General features: G+C 33.6%; 1 protein-coding gene across 1 annotated transcript; it reads left to right on the top strand.

The window, feature by feature from the left end:
• The first annotated feature begins 1165 nt into the window (after positions 1-1165).
• LOC121214643 (receptor-like protein 15) lies at positions 1166-3720 on the top strand. Its single transcript, XM_041088508.1, has 2 exons — positions 1166-3272; positions 3387-3720. Exon 1 carries the CDS (start codon positions 1357-1359, stop codon positions 2722-2724), a length of 1368 nt encoding a protein of 455 aa, XP_040944442.1. The 5' UTR covers positions 1166-1356; the 3' UTR covers positions 2725-3272; positions 3387-3720.
• Positions 3721-16323: the final 12603 nt, after the last annotated feature.

Below are 16323 nucleotides of genomic sequence, written 5' to 3'. Positions count from 1 at the left end.
TATGAGCAAAAATGAATTGAAAGATTTTGTGATCCACAAACTTATCATTTAATTAAACTTTTTTTTATTGAATATTTAGTTTAAATTCTCAGATTTTATAATAATGGTAATTGTTTTATATTTTAATTGAGAGGTTTAGTTTCAATTCTTTGAAAATAAAATTGAAGTTGAAGATAGTAATAATGTAGGTTTCCGGAAAACTGAAGTTGGAGATGGCAATTAAGGCATTTGTGGTATGATTAGGAATTAAAGTATTTTTCAAAATGCGCAATTTTCAAATATTTGGGTTTATAATTATTTTGTTTGAATAAATATATTTTTAGCATAGTTTTACGACTTAAAAAGAAAATTATAAATTGAAGAAGAATAGTGATAGTAGAAATTAATCAATATTATTAATAAATGCTAAATTGATTTCAAACATATTTAAATTTTTAAAAGAATATGCTCATATATTCAAATCTGATATGAATCAAGAACAAAATATTTTCAAAATGTATTTTATCTTAGAATGCTAAAAGAAGATAAAAAAAAAACGATTAGTTTAATTAATAAAATGAATGAATTGTTATGTCTCTTTTAAAAATTTATTTTATTGATGAAAACAAATATTTATATGTTTCTTTCACTTACAGAAATTAAGGGATTGAGAAATTTGGAAATTGTTTATCTTGATCACGTTTTCATCGACGGAAGCATTCCATTACAAAATTTAGTGGAGGCTTTCTCATCAGTTAAAAGCTTTTATCTACAAGAGAGTTATCTGAACATGACTCGGACTACTCAAGGTAAGTGAAAGTCATTATTTTCTTTTCCAAAACAAATTACATTTGATTAACATCTAATATCTCTTCTCATCCTTTAGAATTAAATGTGTCGAGCAATGGGGAGGAATTATATTTTGACTTTTCTAGTCTCAACACCAACATTTTACAAGGCATTGGAGTATTCAGTTCTCTTAAAACATTGTCTTTACGCAGCTGTGGACTTATTGGTTCCTTACCTAATGAAGGTAAACTAATTTAAGGCACAAATTATGAGTCCATAAATTTTCAAATATAACTTCTAGAAAATCAATTTCTTTGTGAGATTTCTTTATCTAATATCTCATTTTCTTTTTTTAATTACAATATCTTCAATGAATTTATAAAATTTTCAGGATGGTGTGATCTATGGAACCTTGAAGTATTGGATGTGAGTGACAATGCACTTGAGGGGAGGCTTCCTCATTGTTTCAGTAACTTGACATCTCTTCGGGAGTTATATATTTCAGGAAACCATTTTCAAATTCCACTGTCATTCGCACCATTTGCAAACCTTTCAAACCTCAAAGTTCTTTTGAGTGGTGAAAACAAGATGGTAATGGAACCTTCCTTTTATACCTCAGTCCCAAAGTTTCAATTGACAATCATCAGTTTGCCAAAGTGCATTACATCTCAACAACTCAATCTTGAACTTCCTACCTTCCTTTACTACCAATATGACTTGACATATGTTGATCTTTCTCAAAACAATTTCAGCGGCACAGTCCCAACTTGGTTGTTAGAAAACAACACAAAGTTAGAAGATCTCATCTTGATGGGCAATTCTTTTACTGGTCCTCTCTCATCACCGTCAGCTCCTAATTCTAATGTGTCTTTAATTGACATATCCCAAAACAAATTGCAAGGTCAGATTCCAACCAATGTCTGTTCACCTTTTCCACAATTGAGGCAATTATTGTTATCCAAGAATGCCTTCGAAGGTGATATCCCTCCTTGTTTGAGTGGCATGAAGGATTTATCGATTTTAGATTTATCAAACAATCAATTGTCCGGAAGAGTACCTGAAGAGCTAATCACAAAAAGCTCATTGACCATTTTGAGACTATCAAACAACAACCTCGGTGGACATGTGCTTCCTGTGATTCTCAATGCAAATGGGTTGTCAAATTTATATTTGGATGGAAATAATTTTTCTGGAGAGATGGCAAATGTTGATGTCACTATTTCTGAGTTTCCAACTTCACTAAGGGAAATCAATCTCGGAAATAACAAGTTTTATAGAAACCTCCCAAGATGGATGGGGAATGTGTCCTTTTTGAAGGGATTAGCTTTGTCCCAAAATGGTTTGAAGGGTTCTATTCCAATGGAATTTTGCAACTTAAATGACTTGGAATTTTTGGATCTCTCCGAAAACAATTTATTTGGCTCTATACCGTCCTGCTTTAATACCCTGAACATAAAGCATGTCCACCTGCAGGGGAATAGACTAAGTGGCCCTCTACCAATTGCTTTTTATAATATCTCTTCACTGGTTACATTAGATCTTAGAGGAAACAACTTGACTGGTAGTATTCCAAAATGGATTGGCACACTTTGTACATTGAGTGTTCTTCTCTTGAAAGATAATCATTTTCATGGCGAAGTTCCAGTTCAGTTATGCAAGTTGCATTCTTTAAGCATTATAGATCTTTCTCAAAATATGTTTTCTGGTATTATACCTTCTTGTTTGGGAAATTTAACCCTTTCAATGGATGGAAATAAGATTCTATTTCGTGGGGAATATAGGCCAAGTTTAACAGAGGATGGATTAATGAACAAATTGGGTCGACTTCACGGCGTTTATTCCTATCCTTCCAGCTACTTAGAAGAAGCAATAGAGTTCACAACAAAGAGTGGGTTCTATTCATACGGAGGCATCATCCTTGCATATATGACCGGGATTGATTTATCTATTCTTTAAACTTGTCGCACAATAAGCTGACTGGAGTTATACCCTCGTCATTCTCAAAACTTCATCAAATTGAGAGTTTGGACCTTTCTTACAACAATTTGAGCGGTGAAATCCCCAATCAGTTGGTAGAGTTGAACTCTTTGGAGGCTTTTAGCGTGGCATACAACAACTTGTCAGGTAGTATTCTCGAACCAAAAGCTCAATTTGAGACCTTTATTGAAAGCAGTTACAAGGGAAACCCTTTTCTTTGTGGAGCTATACTGCATAAAAGTTGTTCCAAACCACCATCAACGATATCAACTCTACCAGAAGATAAAGGAGAAGATGGTTTTCTAGATACTTATGATTTTTGTGTGAGCTTTTTGGTTTCTTATGTAGCTGTGGCGTTGACAATTTTTGTTGTCCTCTACATAAATCCTGACTGGTGAAGAGCGAGGTTTTCTTTAATTGGGAAATGCATCACCACCTGTCGCTACTCAAATGTGGGCAATTTTCTTGCTTATCACATTTTCAGGCAATGTGTTTAGCTATAATGAAGATTTCAATAAATTTGGCAGGTATTGTTTTAGAAAAAAAAGTTGTGATTTCATTTCCTCTCCTAATTGTTTTAGTGTGTTAAGTTGGATAGTATGAATATTTTGTTAATTTTGTTGAAGTTGGCTTGCATGCAGCATCTGAAGAAGCCAAAGTGTCATGAAGCAGCCCGAGCCATGCATCCAGCTGTAAAGAAAAGAGATCAAACTGTTGTATTATTACCGGGTGAAGTATGCATCTTGAACCAGAAAAGGTGGCCATGCAGCTTGAGACCAATAGACAGAAGGAGAAACTTACTGATGCTGTCCGATTTCAACTCATTTTGGTTACTTTAAGTTCATAGTTTGTAACTTAGTTCTTTTAGAACTTAGTTGGTAAATCTTTTGATGTATTTTTAGATGTTGATTGACTGAAAATTCAGCAAAGCAACTTGTGCAAGCTAGTTTAGCAATTTTCAATGTTTTAAGTGGTGTTAGGTAAATGTTTAGGTAGCATTTTGACTTGTAATGATCATCTCATGTTTGGTATATGTAATGGCAATTTGCCAATGTTTAATTAGTGAAAAATCATCATCTTTTTCATTCAATATCCTCTCCATTTCCTTTGCTTATTTTCTTTACCTTCAATTTCATTCTGTTTTTCAAGCTCAAATCTCTTGACTTGAATTTTTCAAGTTTTCTTCATTCTTCATCCGGATTCATTACATTGTTGTTTAAGTTCCAGACTGAAGTTCATACTTCATCCTGATAAAGTGTCCCAAATCCCCAACAAATTTTTACATTTTGAATAAAAGCTGTTTTATTTATGGAGATGAATTGTTTATAACTTTTTCTTTTGGTTTTATCATTTTTCAACTATCTATTTCCCTTTTTTTCTTATGAAATTTAAAGTATAATCATAATCTATTATTATGTATGTGCAAGAGCTCTTTGAAGTAAATTAAATTGACCATCAAAAGTTCACTAGTACGTACTGAAAAAAGAAATCTAATCTAAAATCAAGCTCAGAAAACTAGAAAATTGAATCTAAAACTTGAATATTTTAAAACCTCAAAGGCAATGCTATTCTTTATTCCTCTTTCCTCTCAAGTTATTTTGTATCATATTATATTTTACATACTTATTCATAATCATCAAATTTAAAAAATGATTTATCTTTTCATATTGTGTTTGTATTATGCTTTAATTCACAATGTATTTTACATAATGTGTTATACCAATTCAACTAAAAAAATAAATGCTCCTCATTTTTGCGTACGTTTTATACATTTATATAAAATACTTTTACGTGTTAATAAATCGTTGTATGTAAATTTTGACATATTTGTGTATTTGAGACGTAATAATTTTATTATTTGTAATATAGCATGTTTTAATTATATTTAATATTGTTTCATGATTTAGTTCAGTACTCCATGAGTGTTATATATATATATTATAATAATTCATTTTATTTTTTTCTCCTACTTTATTTATTTTTAATAATTGAATCATCTCACCAATCATAAATTAATATAAATATTATGTTAAATGGAAATTTTAATATGGTTTTGTGAATCATAGCAAGCCGATATGTCTTACATTAAAATAAATAGGGTAAATGTATTTTTTCGTATTTCAATTTGACTTCAATTTTTAAATTGGTACCTATATATTTTGTGTTCACATTGATACCTAAATTTAACTTCTATCACATATTTTAGTCCAATTTTGTACCTTTGTTAATATACATGGCAAGTATATGACATGACATGTGTATCATGTATCTAAACCTAATTCGTCCACATTATCTTATTTTATCAAGATTACAAAAATTTTAAAAAAATGTGAGATAAAAGCCAAATTCGAGTACTCATGTGAAAAAAATAAGTACCAATTTACATATTATAATCAAATTCAAGCAAAAAAAAATTATTTCGTATATAAATTTAATTTGATTTTACGATGCATGAGAAATGTGCATGTTCTAATAAATTTAAAAATTACCTCATTTGGCGTGTGAAAATAAAAATGATTTTAAAGAATATAATATTTGAAATATAATAAATAGATTAATATTAAATGTATTATATGCATAGTTTCTATTTTTTATTATAAAAATATTAAAACAAAATTGATAGTTTTTTGTGGTAAGTATTTTAAGAGAAAAATAAAACAATTGAATTGATTTGATTAAAATACCCAATTTTATGAAATAATATAATTTGTAGATTTTTTTTTTTGCAAATGAACTTAACCTATTGTCACGTGTCTTTAATTAATTATTTAAAAATTTAATAAAGACACGTAGTAATAAATTAAATTTGATTGTGAAGAAAAGAATTCAAGTTTGACCATTAAATATATATTAATAAAAAGAGTGGATATTTTAGTACGCAAGTATCAGGCGGGGAAAAAATCAGGTTGTCTATTCTTACTTGGACAAAATAACAATTTGCAACTCTCTACCCAATACAAAACCAACACCATTGATTATGCGATGCACTGCCTATTTATATGTTTCCTAACTACAAAGTAACCTAGATAACCTCTAATCATTTGATTAATGCACTCCCAAGTTAATCAGAAAAGACCTCCTTGAAAATAGCCACTGTTCACATCTTTGAAGAGAGAAAACATTCTCTTTTAACCCATCTTGCATTCAACTTCTTTAATAGATTCAATCTCTTCACATTTTTTATGAGGATAAGGATGAAGATTTCCATGAGGTCCATTTACATGGTAAAGAACATTAAATAAGGCCCATGTAAAATCCACATTAAGTCATCGAAGGGGTAAATTAAGTTTGGTCTAGCTGTAGCATCACCGGCAATTAACAACCCACATTAAGCTCAGTAAAATCCATGAATTCCAACAGAAGTGTCCAGACTCCAGACCCCATTCTGTAGACGATGAACTATTAGGAGCACTCTGCAATTGGTTGGAGAAAAATAATCGGAATTTTCTTGTTTCATTGAATTACATTCATTTTTTTTACTTCAAAATATTTACTATCAAATTACTAATTAATAGAATATTTAGCATATTCATCTTCACAACTACTTTATTCAGATTAGTTAGTAGAATAATATGAAAATTACACTTATCCTTTTAGTATGGAAAACCAAAGTGGCCAGTACTGCAACATATTGTTTTTATTCTGGCATCCCTGGCGGTATGTTTTCATGTGGGTATATATATATTTTAAGTTCATCAATATTTTCAAATATTTTTTTTTGGCTGATGGCAGAGTCAACTCCTAGCCATAATATGGCAGTGAACGCGTGAACTTAGGGGCGAGTAAAACTCAAGTCATATTAAAAAGATTGATATTTTTTTTCGAATTTCGAGTTAAATGAATTGAATTATTTAATTTTTTTCGAATCAACTCTTATCAATAACTCGATTTTTCAAGTTCGATCCAATTTGAATTTCACAACTCAGATATTTTGAAAAACTCAAATACCAAATTAATGTAAATATCCCTTGGATCTCTAATAGTTTTGAAAAAAAAATGCAAATTAATCCCTCTAAAAAACTACCAAATAATCTTCAAAAATTCAAAATATTATAATTTGCATTCGATGAACTAGAAAACTTGTTGGAACTTAGAAAATTAGTTTGAAGGAGTTTAACAGAGGCTTGAGCTTGAAGGCTCAATGTCTTGCTGAGTAAACAAAGTAGAATTGGGCTAAATACTTTAAAAAGAAAAAAAAAAGCTTGAGCGATGAACCAGAAGAATGAAAAAGAAGTTGGGTATTTCTTATTAACCTTCAAGAATGGCATAATGCCAATACATATACCATACATAAGATGATCAAAATAAGCTAATTTCACTTAAACTCTTACCTAACTCCACTAATTACATTGAAACTTGATAACCTATACTTGCATACTTGGTAAAGTTGATTTATCAGCTCAAATGTCAACAAAGGTACATTACCAACCTAGTTCTATTCAAACTAAGTTACAAAACATCAATTTGAAGTGACTAAAACTACAACATACATTGATTGAGCAACTTGTTCTGCTTTTTTTGGCTGCTTCATGTGCTTCATGTGCTTCATGTGCTACATGTGCTGCATGTAGGCCAACTTAAACACTCCTCCTTGGCTTGCATGTGCATACTCCCAAGTTAGCTCTCAAATCCATGAACCTTGACACACAAAGAGGCTTTGTCAAGATGTCAGCAAGCTGATCCTCAGAACTGCAATGAATCAATTTCACTTCTTGATCTTGTTCCATCTCCTTAACAAAGTGAAATTTAATCTTGAAGTGCTTTGTTCTTCCATGAAACAATGGATTCTTTGCCATTGCAATAGCAGATTGATTGTCACATTAAATCTCTATTGCTTCCTTTTGGTGAAGATTCAAGTCAGCCAAGATTTTCCTTAGCCAAATGGCTTGGTTGACAGCTCCTGCAGCTAACACATATTCTACCTCTGCTGTCAATTAGCAACAACAAATTGCTTCTTTGAACTCCAACAAATATGACCCGGTATTCCGTCTCCTTAGGAAACACAACCCAGGTGTATGGGATGAGGAGTGCAAGAAAACTTTTGATAAGGTCAAACATTACCTGTCCAATGCCCCAGTGCTGATGCCACCTTGCCTAGATAGGCCATCGATACTGTATTTGGCAGTGTTCGAAAACTCCAATGGATGTGTGTTAGGCCAACACGATGAGTCAGGAAGAAAAGAAAAAACGATATACTATCTCAATAAGAAATTCACTGAATGTGAGGCAAGATATTCGTCGATCAAGAAATTGTGTTGTGCTTTGATTTGGACAACCCGAAGACTGAGACAATACATGCTGTACCACACGACTTGGCTCATCTCAAAACTAGACCCTCTGAAGTACATGATGGAGTCAAATGCTTTGAACGGAAAAATGGCTCATTAGCAAATTTTGCTTTCTAAATTTGACATAGTCTACGTGAACCAGAAGGCTATAAAAGGGAGTGCAATAGCAAATTTTTTAGCCAGTAGGGCTCTAGAAGATTATGAGCCTTTGAGCTTTGATTTCCCAAATGAAGATCTAATGTATGTTGCAACCACTGAAGAAGACTCTCAAGAAGATCATCCTTGGAGACTGAATTTTGACAGAGCCTTAAATGCTGTGGGTAACGGAATCGGGGCAGTTCTGGTATCCCCGAATGGAAATCATTACCCCTTTACTAGTAAATTGGATTTTGATTTCACAAATAACATGACGTAGTATGAAGCGTGCATCATGGGTATCCGTGCGGCCATTGAACGTAAAATCAAGGTGCTTGAAGTATAAGGGGACTCTGCATTAGTGATCTGAGCTCAAAGGTGAATGGGAGACAAGAGACCCTAAGTTGATCAATTACCGAAGGCTGGTTCTGGAACTAATTGAGGAGTTCGATGATATCACTTTCTGCTACCTCCCACGAAATGAAAACCAGATGGCTGATGCCTTGGCGACTTTAGCTTCTATGATCAAAGTGAACAAACAAGAGGATGTGAAGCCTATCCAGATGAATATCTATGAGACTCCGGCCCATTGTTACAACATCGAGGAAGAAGAAGAAAAGGACAATAACCCTTGGTATCATGATATATTGCGATATGTAAGGAATCGTGAATACCCAGACCAAGCGACGGAGAATGATAAAAGGACATTGAGAAGGCTAGCCAGTGACTATGTCTTAGATGGAAAGATCCTATATAAAAGAAGGAAGGATCAGGTACTGCTAAGGTGTGTGGACGCTGTTGGGGCAAAGAAAATCTTGGAAGAGATCCATGAGGGTGTCTGTGGAACACACGCTAATGGTTTCACAATGGCCAGACAAATCATGAGATTCGGATATTATTGGTCCACTATGGAAGGGGATTGTATCAGCTATGCCAAAAAGTGCCATAAATGCCAAATTACGGAGATAAAATTCATGTACCTCCTTCATCTCTTCATGTCGTGAATTCTCCATGGCCTTTCTCCATGTGGGGCATGGATGTCATCGAGTCGATTTCGCCGAAGGCGTCTAACGGACACCGATTCATTTTTGTGGTCATCGATTACTTCACTAAGTGGGTAGAGGCCACTTCTTACACCAACATCATGAAATTCGCAGTCAGAAAGTTCTTAAAGAAAGAGATCATATGTCGGTATAGGATGCCTAAGAGGATCATATCAGACAATGCACTGAACTTGAACAACAGCACAATAACGAATGTTTGTAGCCAATTCAAGATCAAACACCATAACTCGTCACCATATCGCCCAAAAATAAATGGCACGGTGGAAGCGGCCAATAAAAACAACAAGAAAATCGTGGGAAAAATGACTGAGACTTATAATGATTGGCATAAGAAATTACCATTCGCCCTCTACGCCTACCGAACGTCAGTCAGAACCTCCACCGGGGCAACACCTTTCTCTTTGGTTTATGGAATGAAAGTGGTTCTGCCTATTGAGGTTGAAATTCCCTTTCTACGAGTGCTGTTAGAACTAAATTTAGACGAAACAGAATGGATCCAGTCTCGATACGATCAGCTGAACTTAATTGAAGAAAAAAGGCTAAAAGCTAGTTGCCATGGTCAAATGTACCAAAAGTGAATGATGCGTGCTTATAACAAGAAGGTTCGCCCTAGAGAATTCTAACAGAAGTGTCCAGACTCCAAACCCCATTCTGTAGACGATAAACTATTAGGAGCACTCTGCAATTGGTTGTCGAAATATTATCGAAATTTTATTATTTTATTGAATTACATTCATTTTTTTACTTCAAAATATTTACTTTCAAATTACTAATTAATAGAATATTTAGCACATTCATCTTCACAACTACTTTATTCAAATTAGTTAGTAGGATAATATGAAAAATACACTTATCCTTTTAGTATGGAAAACCAAAGTGGCCAGTACTGCAACATATTGTTTTTATTTTGGCATCATTGGCGGTATGTTTTCATGTGGGTATATATATATTTTAAGTTCATCAATATTTTCAAATATTTTTTTTGGCTGATGGCAGAGTCAACTCCTAGCCATAATATGGCGGTGAACGCGTGAACTTAGGGGCGAGTAAAACTCAAGTCATATTAAAAAAATTGATATTTTTTCGAATTTCGAGTTAAATGAATTGAATTATTTAATTTTTTTTTCGAATCAACTCTTATCAATAACTCGATTTTTCAAGTTCGATCCAATTTGAATTTCACAACTCAGATATTTTGAAAAACTCAAATACCAAATTAATGTAAATATCCCTTGGATCTCTAATAGTTTTGAAAAAATGAAAATTTATCCCTCTAAAAAACTACCTGTAGACACTCAATTTTGCCCGAGCTCAGAAATAAGTCCAAAAACAAAAATATAATAAACCCAAAAAAAAAACCGAAGTCCAAGTTCAGTCCAGAATTACAAATATAATTTGGCCCGATTGGAATGGCCCATTACTTGAAAAGATTTAAGGTCCATCTACAAGCTTGACTTATATGGAAATCTAATCTTCAATGATATGCAATCTTAGATATGATATGCAATCTTAGATATGATTGCAATCTTAGATATGATATGCAATCTTAGAAGATATGATTTTGTAATCTTAGAGATTTAATTTGTAGATACCTTTTAATCTTAACCGTTGATGTAATTGATCTGTACCGTTGGATTTGGGGAGGCTCAACTATAAATAGAGGCCTCTCCCTTCATTGTAACACACTTGAGTTTTGGGAAGCAATAAGAATTCTTGAGAACATTCACTCAAATTTCTCTCCCTCTTGCGTTCTTATTTTCTACGGTTTGTTCTTATTTATTCTTTGTTCATCTTCGATTTCAACCTTTTTTATTTAATCCCTATCTCCTTGATTTTTTAATTCTCTTTTATATTTTATTTTTTAATAATTTTAGTATTATATCAAATTATTTTTTTATTAAATTCTATATTATTCATTGTTTTAAAAAATATATTTCATTTAATTGAAAATTTTTTCTTAAATAAGGCAATGTTTGGTGTTTAAAAATTCAGAAAATAGTGCCCTAACATGCTGGGTTGCGATTTTTTTCGTTTGACTAAATAACCAAATATCCTTTTTAATAAGTTTTCAAAATCATGAGATAATTTTAGTTACGAGGATTTAAAACATCGTGTCCTAACATGCTGGATGTGATGTTTGTATACTTTCGGAACAAAAGAATCTCAAGTTTCAACTTTAAATTGTTCAAATTTTAAAATCTTTTCAAATTCTTGACATTAGGACAATAAATAATCAATTCAGTACCAATTTTGGGCGTTACGAGGGTGCTAATCCTTCCTTGTGCGTAACCGACTCCCGAACCTATTTTCTTGAATTTCGTAAACCAAAATGTTTTATAAAGGTGATCCAATCACACCTAAAAAGGTTGGTGGCGACTCCCGTTTTCGTTTTTCAAAAAGTCAAACCCTGTTTTTCAAACCCCTTTAAAAATGGTTTCGACACTACCAAATAATCTTCAAAAATTCAAAATATTTTAATTTGTTTTCGATGAACTAGAAAACTTGTTGGAACTTAGAAAATCAGTTTGAAGGAGTTTAACAGAGACTTGAGCCTGAAGGCTCAATGTCTTGCTGAGCAAATAAAGCAGAATTGGGCTAAAGACTTTAGAAAAGAAAAAAAATGCTTGAGCGATGAACCAGAAGAATGAAAAAGAAGTTGTGTATTTCTCATTAACCTTCAAGAATGGCATAATGCCAATACATATACTTGACATAAGCTGATCAAAATAAGCAAATTTCACCTAAACTCTTACCTAAATCCACTAATTATAATGAAACTTGATAACCTATACTTGCACACTTGGTAAAGCTGATTTATTAGCTCAAATGTCAACAAAGGTACATTACCAACCTAGTTCTATTAAAACTAAGTTACAAAACATCAATTTGAAGCAACTAAATCAGCAACATTGGCTTCAACTGCAACATACATTGATCAAGCAGCTTGTTCTGCTTTTTTTGGCTACTTCATGTGCTACATGTGCTGCATGTAGGCCAACTTCAACACTCTTCCTTGGCTTGCATGCTGCATACTCCTAGCTTAGCTCTCAAATCCGTGAACCTTGACACACAAAGAGGCTTGTCAAGATGTCAGCAAGCTGATCCTCAGAGCTGCAATGAATCAGTTTCACTTCTTGAGCTTGTTCCATTTCCTTAACAAAGTGAAATTTAATCTTGAGGTGCTTTGTTCTTCCATGAAATATTGGATTCTTTGCAATTGCAACAGCAGATTGATTGTCACATTTAATCTTTGTTGCTTCCTTTTGGTGAAGATTCAAGTTAGCCAAGATTTTCCTTAGCCAAATAGCTTGGTTGACAGCTCTTGCAGCTGACAATATTCTACCTCTGCTGTCGATTGAGCAACAACAGATTGCTTCTTTGAACTCCAATAGAACATGGCTGAACCAAGAGTAAAAACATACCCTGAGGTACTCTATATAATCTATCGAACCATCCCAATCACTATCAGCATAACCAACCAATTTCACGCTTTCAGCTTTGCTAAACAACATTCTATAGCTCAGTGTACCTTTGATGTACCTAAGCACTGTTTTGGCAGTTTGAAGGTGTTTTTCATTGCAGCAATGCATGAATCTTGAAAGTAAACTCACAACAAACATAATGTCTGGTCTAGTGGCAATCAGATATAGCAAACAACCTATCAAGCTCCTATAAATAGATTCACTAACTTACTCAAAGTCACCTTGGCTCGATAGTTTCTCTCCAATGGCAACTGGTGTACTTGTTGCCTTGCAATTTTGCATGGAGAATTTGCTCAGAATTTTAGAAGTAAAAGCCTTCTGACTTAGGAAGATTCCATGTTGTGTTTGAGTCACTTCCATACTAAGGAAGTAAGACATTTTTTCCTAAATCAGACATCTTAAACACTTGTTGCATTTTGCATTTGAAGTCTGTCAGCATTGCTTGATCTCCTCCTGTCACTAGCAGGTCATCAACATATAAAGACATTATCAGTTGAGTTTTACTACCTTGCTTCTTCACATATAAGATAGGTTCACTTATGCTTCTTTCAAATCCAAAGCTAGCTAAGTAGCCATTGATCCTACTATACCAGGCTCTTGGTGCCTGTTTTAAGCCATACAAGACTTTTTTCAGTTTGTACACCTTGACTCTTCAACAGCCACTTTAAAACCCTAAGGTTGTTCAACATGAATCTCTTCTTCAAGGAAACCATTGAGGAATGCTGATTTTACATTGAGTTGATGTATTTTCCACTGATTTTGTGCAGTTAAGGCAACTAGCAGCCTAATTGTATCAAGTCTAGCCACTGATGCAAAGGTTTTAAAGTAGTCTATGCCATATTTTTGGCTAAATTCTTTTACAGCCAACCTTACTTTCAGTTTGTTCAAACTTCCATCAGCATTGTGCTTAGCTTGTAACACCTATTTCACCCCAATGACCTTCCTATTTGCTGGTCTCTCAACTAGCTGTCAGGTCTGATTTTTCTCAATCATACTGATTTCATCAGCCATTGTCTGTTTCTAGCCTTGTTAAGCTTCAGCCTCTTCAAAACAGTTTGATTCAACTGTAGCCATTTGAGATCTTTCATAAATCTCAGCCAATGGTCTAGTGCCCTTGACTGGTTCATCATCAATGTCCATTTCAAGACCATTTTGATCAGGTTCAGTCTTATCTGTCACAAAACTTCAGAGACTATCTCTGGTTCATACTTCTCCCAATTCCAACTTGATTTCTCATCAAACACTACATCTTTGATTACAAGCACTTTGTTGAATGAGGGATCCAAGATTCTGTAACCTTTTTTTAGATTGCTATAGCCTACCAGGATGCCAGGTTGAGCCTTCTTGGCCAACTTATCTCTTTTCACTACTGGATATATGCATAGCATATGCATTCAAAGGCCCTCAGGTGAGCCAGTGATAGTTTGAACCAATATAGGTCTTGAATGGAGTTTTCTATACCAAAGCCTTAGTTGGGAGCCTGTTTTGGACGTACACAACAGTGTTGACTGCTTTAGCCCATAAAGTTTTGGGCAAATTCTTTTTAAACAACAGGTATCTGACCATATCCATGAAACTTCTGTTCTTTCTTTCACTAACACCATTCTGTTGAGGTGTGTAGGTGTTGGTGAGTTGGTGTTTGATGCCTGCTTCATCACAAAAGGATTGAAATTGAGCTGATGTGTACTTAGTTCCATTATCAGACCTCAGAGTCTTAAGCTTGCATCTTGATTCTATTTCTGTTGTAGCATTGAATTTTCAAAACATTGAGGCTACCTCAGACCTATGCATCAAGAAGTAAATCCAGCAATGCCTTTAGTAATCATCAATGAATAAGATGAAATACCTGCTGCCATTTAGAGACTGAGTTTTCATGGAACCACACATATCGGTGTGCACAAGTTGCAGTCTTTCAGAAGCTCTCCAGGCTTTGTTTGAAGGGAATGGAAGTCTGACTTGCTTTCCTAGCTGACATACTTCTGATTTGGTTTCCTAGCTGACATACTTCACAAGCCTCCTTTTTCTCAACTGAATCAGTAAAGTTTTCAACCAGGTCCTCTTTGGTTAGCTAAGCCATTGATCTGTAGTTAGCATGGCTAAGCCTTTTGTGCGATAGCTTGGATTTATCTGAAATAGCTGTGTAGACACTATTTATGTCTTTGTTCTAGTCAACAATAAAGCTTTTTTCAGCTATGGTCACTGACATGAGTTTGGATCCACTTGGATCAGTAGTCTGGCATTCCTTACCTTTGAACACCACTGAGTAGCCCTTTTCTAGCAATTGAGCTATATTGAGTAGGTTTCTATCAATTTCAGGCACCAATAGGACATTTGAAACAAGCTTTCCTGTGGGAGTGTTTATCAGCACATCTACCTTGCCTTCTGCTTTGATGAAGTGAAACATTTCCAACCTTCACCTTTGTTTTGAAGCTTCTATCAATTGACTTGAAGATGGCAGCATCAGGGATCATGTGGTTTGTGCAACCACTATCTATCAGCCATCCACTTGTGACTTTTTCTTTGACAGTTGAGCAAAAGATTATAAAAACTTGCTCTTCATGATCACTGCCTTCTTCTGCTATTTGAGCCTCAACACTTGGCTGCTGGGGTTGATTTTGTCTTGGTTTGCCCTTGTTTTTGCAAACCTTCTCAACACGGCCCATCTTTTTGTAGACTTGGCATTACAAATCTAGCCTGAACCAACAATGTAATACCCCGAAAATTTTTACAGTAAGATATTATCCTCGATATAGTAAAATAAGAAAATAAAGTAGCAAAAAAAGAAAATTTTGAGTTATGTCAACCTTGGGAAGTATATTATGATATATTAATTCAAGAAATGACTAAATTGTAAAGATGAGAAAAGTCTTGTTGCACAAGAGTAAATACTCAATTTTTGAGGGGTTAAAGTGTAAATATGAAAAAGTTGAAGGACCAATAGTGCAAATATTTTAAGGGTAGAATGATCTAGAAACTAAGGAAAATGGATGAATTAGGACCAAACTGAATAGGTGAAAAATTATTAGGGACTAAATGACAATTTTACCAAATTAAGTGATAACTCAAGGATGGAATTCTAAAAGATCATGAAGGGCAAAATGGTCAATTAAGTAAGAGAGAGAATTCTAGAATGTAATGATTATGTTGATGATATTTTAAATTAATTAATTAGATAAATATTATTTTATTAATATTTTAATGAGATATTTATTATTGTTTTATTATTATTTGTTTAGTATATAAGGAAGGAATGATGAAGAATTCTCATCATCTTTCCATGCATGCAAACGTTAGAAGAGAAAAAAAGAAAGAAAGTTTTCTTTTCTTTACAATTTGATCCGTCTACCAAAAATTCACTATTTTCACCTAGAAATCAAAAGAATTTCCATAGCTACCAAGAGAGAAAAATGTTAAGAAGATTATGGGGATTTAGAATGTCAAATTGAATTCAAGGAATAGAAGCTAGAGGAGAGAGAAAATCAAATTAAAGATTGGAATCAATAAAACAAGGTAAGTACATCAAGATTTTAATATATTTTTAAGTTGTTATTATTGAGAAAGCATGGAAATAATGTTATAGTATAGTTTTCTTACATAAGGTCCTATGTT

This window comes from Gossypium hirsutum, chromosome A02 (genome assembly GCF_007990345.1).
Source record: "Gossypium hirsutum isolate 1008001.06 chromosome A02, Gossypium_hirsutum_v2.1, whole genome shotgun sequence".
Taxonomy (NCBI): domain Eukaryota; kingdom Viridiplantae; phylum Streptophyta; class Magnoliopsida; order Malvales; family Malvaceae; genus Gossypium; species Gossypium hirsutum.
This window is presented reverse-complemented; position numbering and strand designations above follow the sequence as displayed.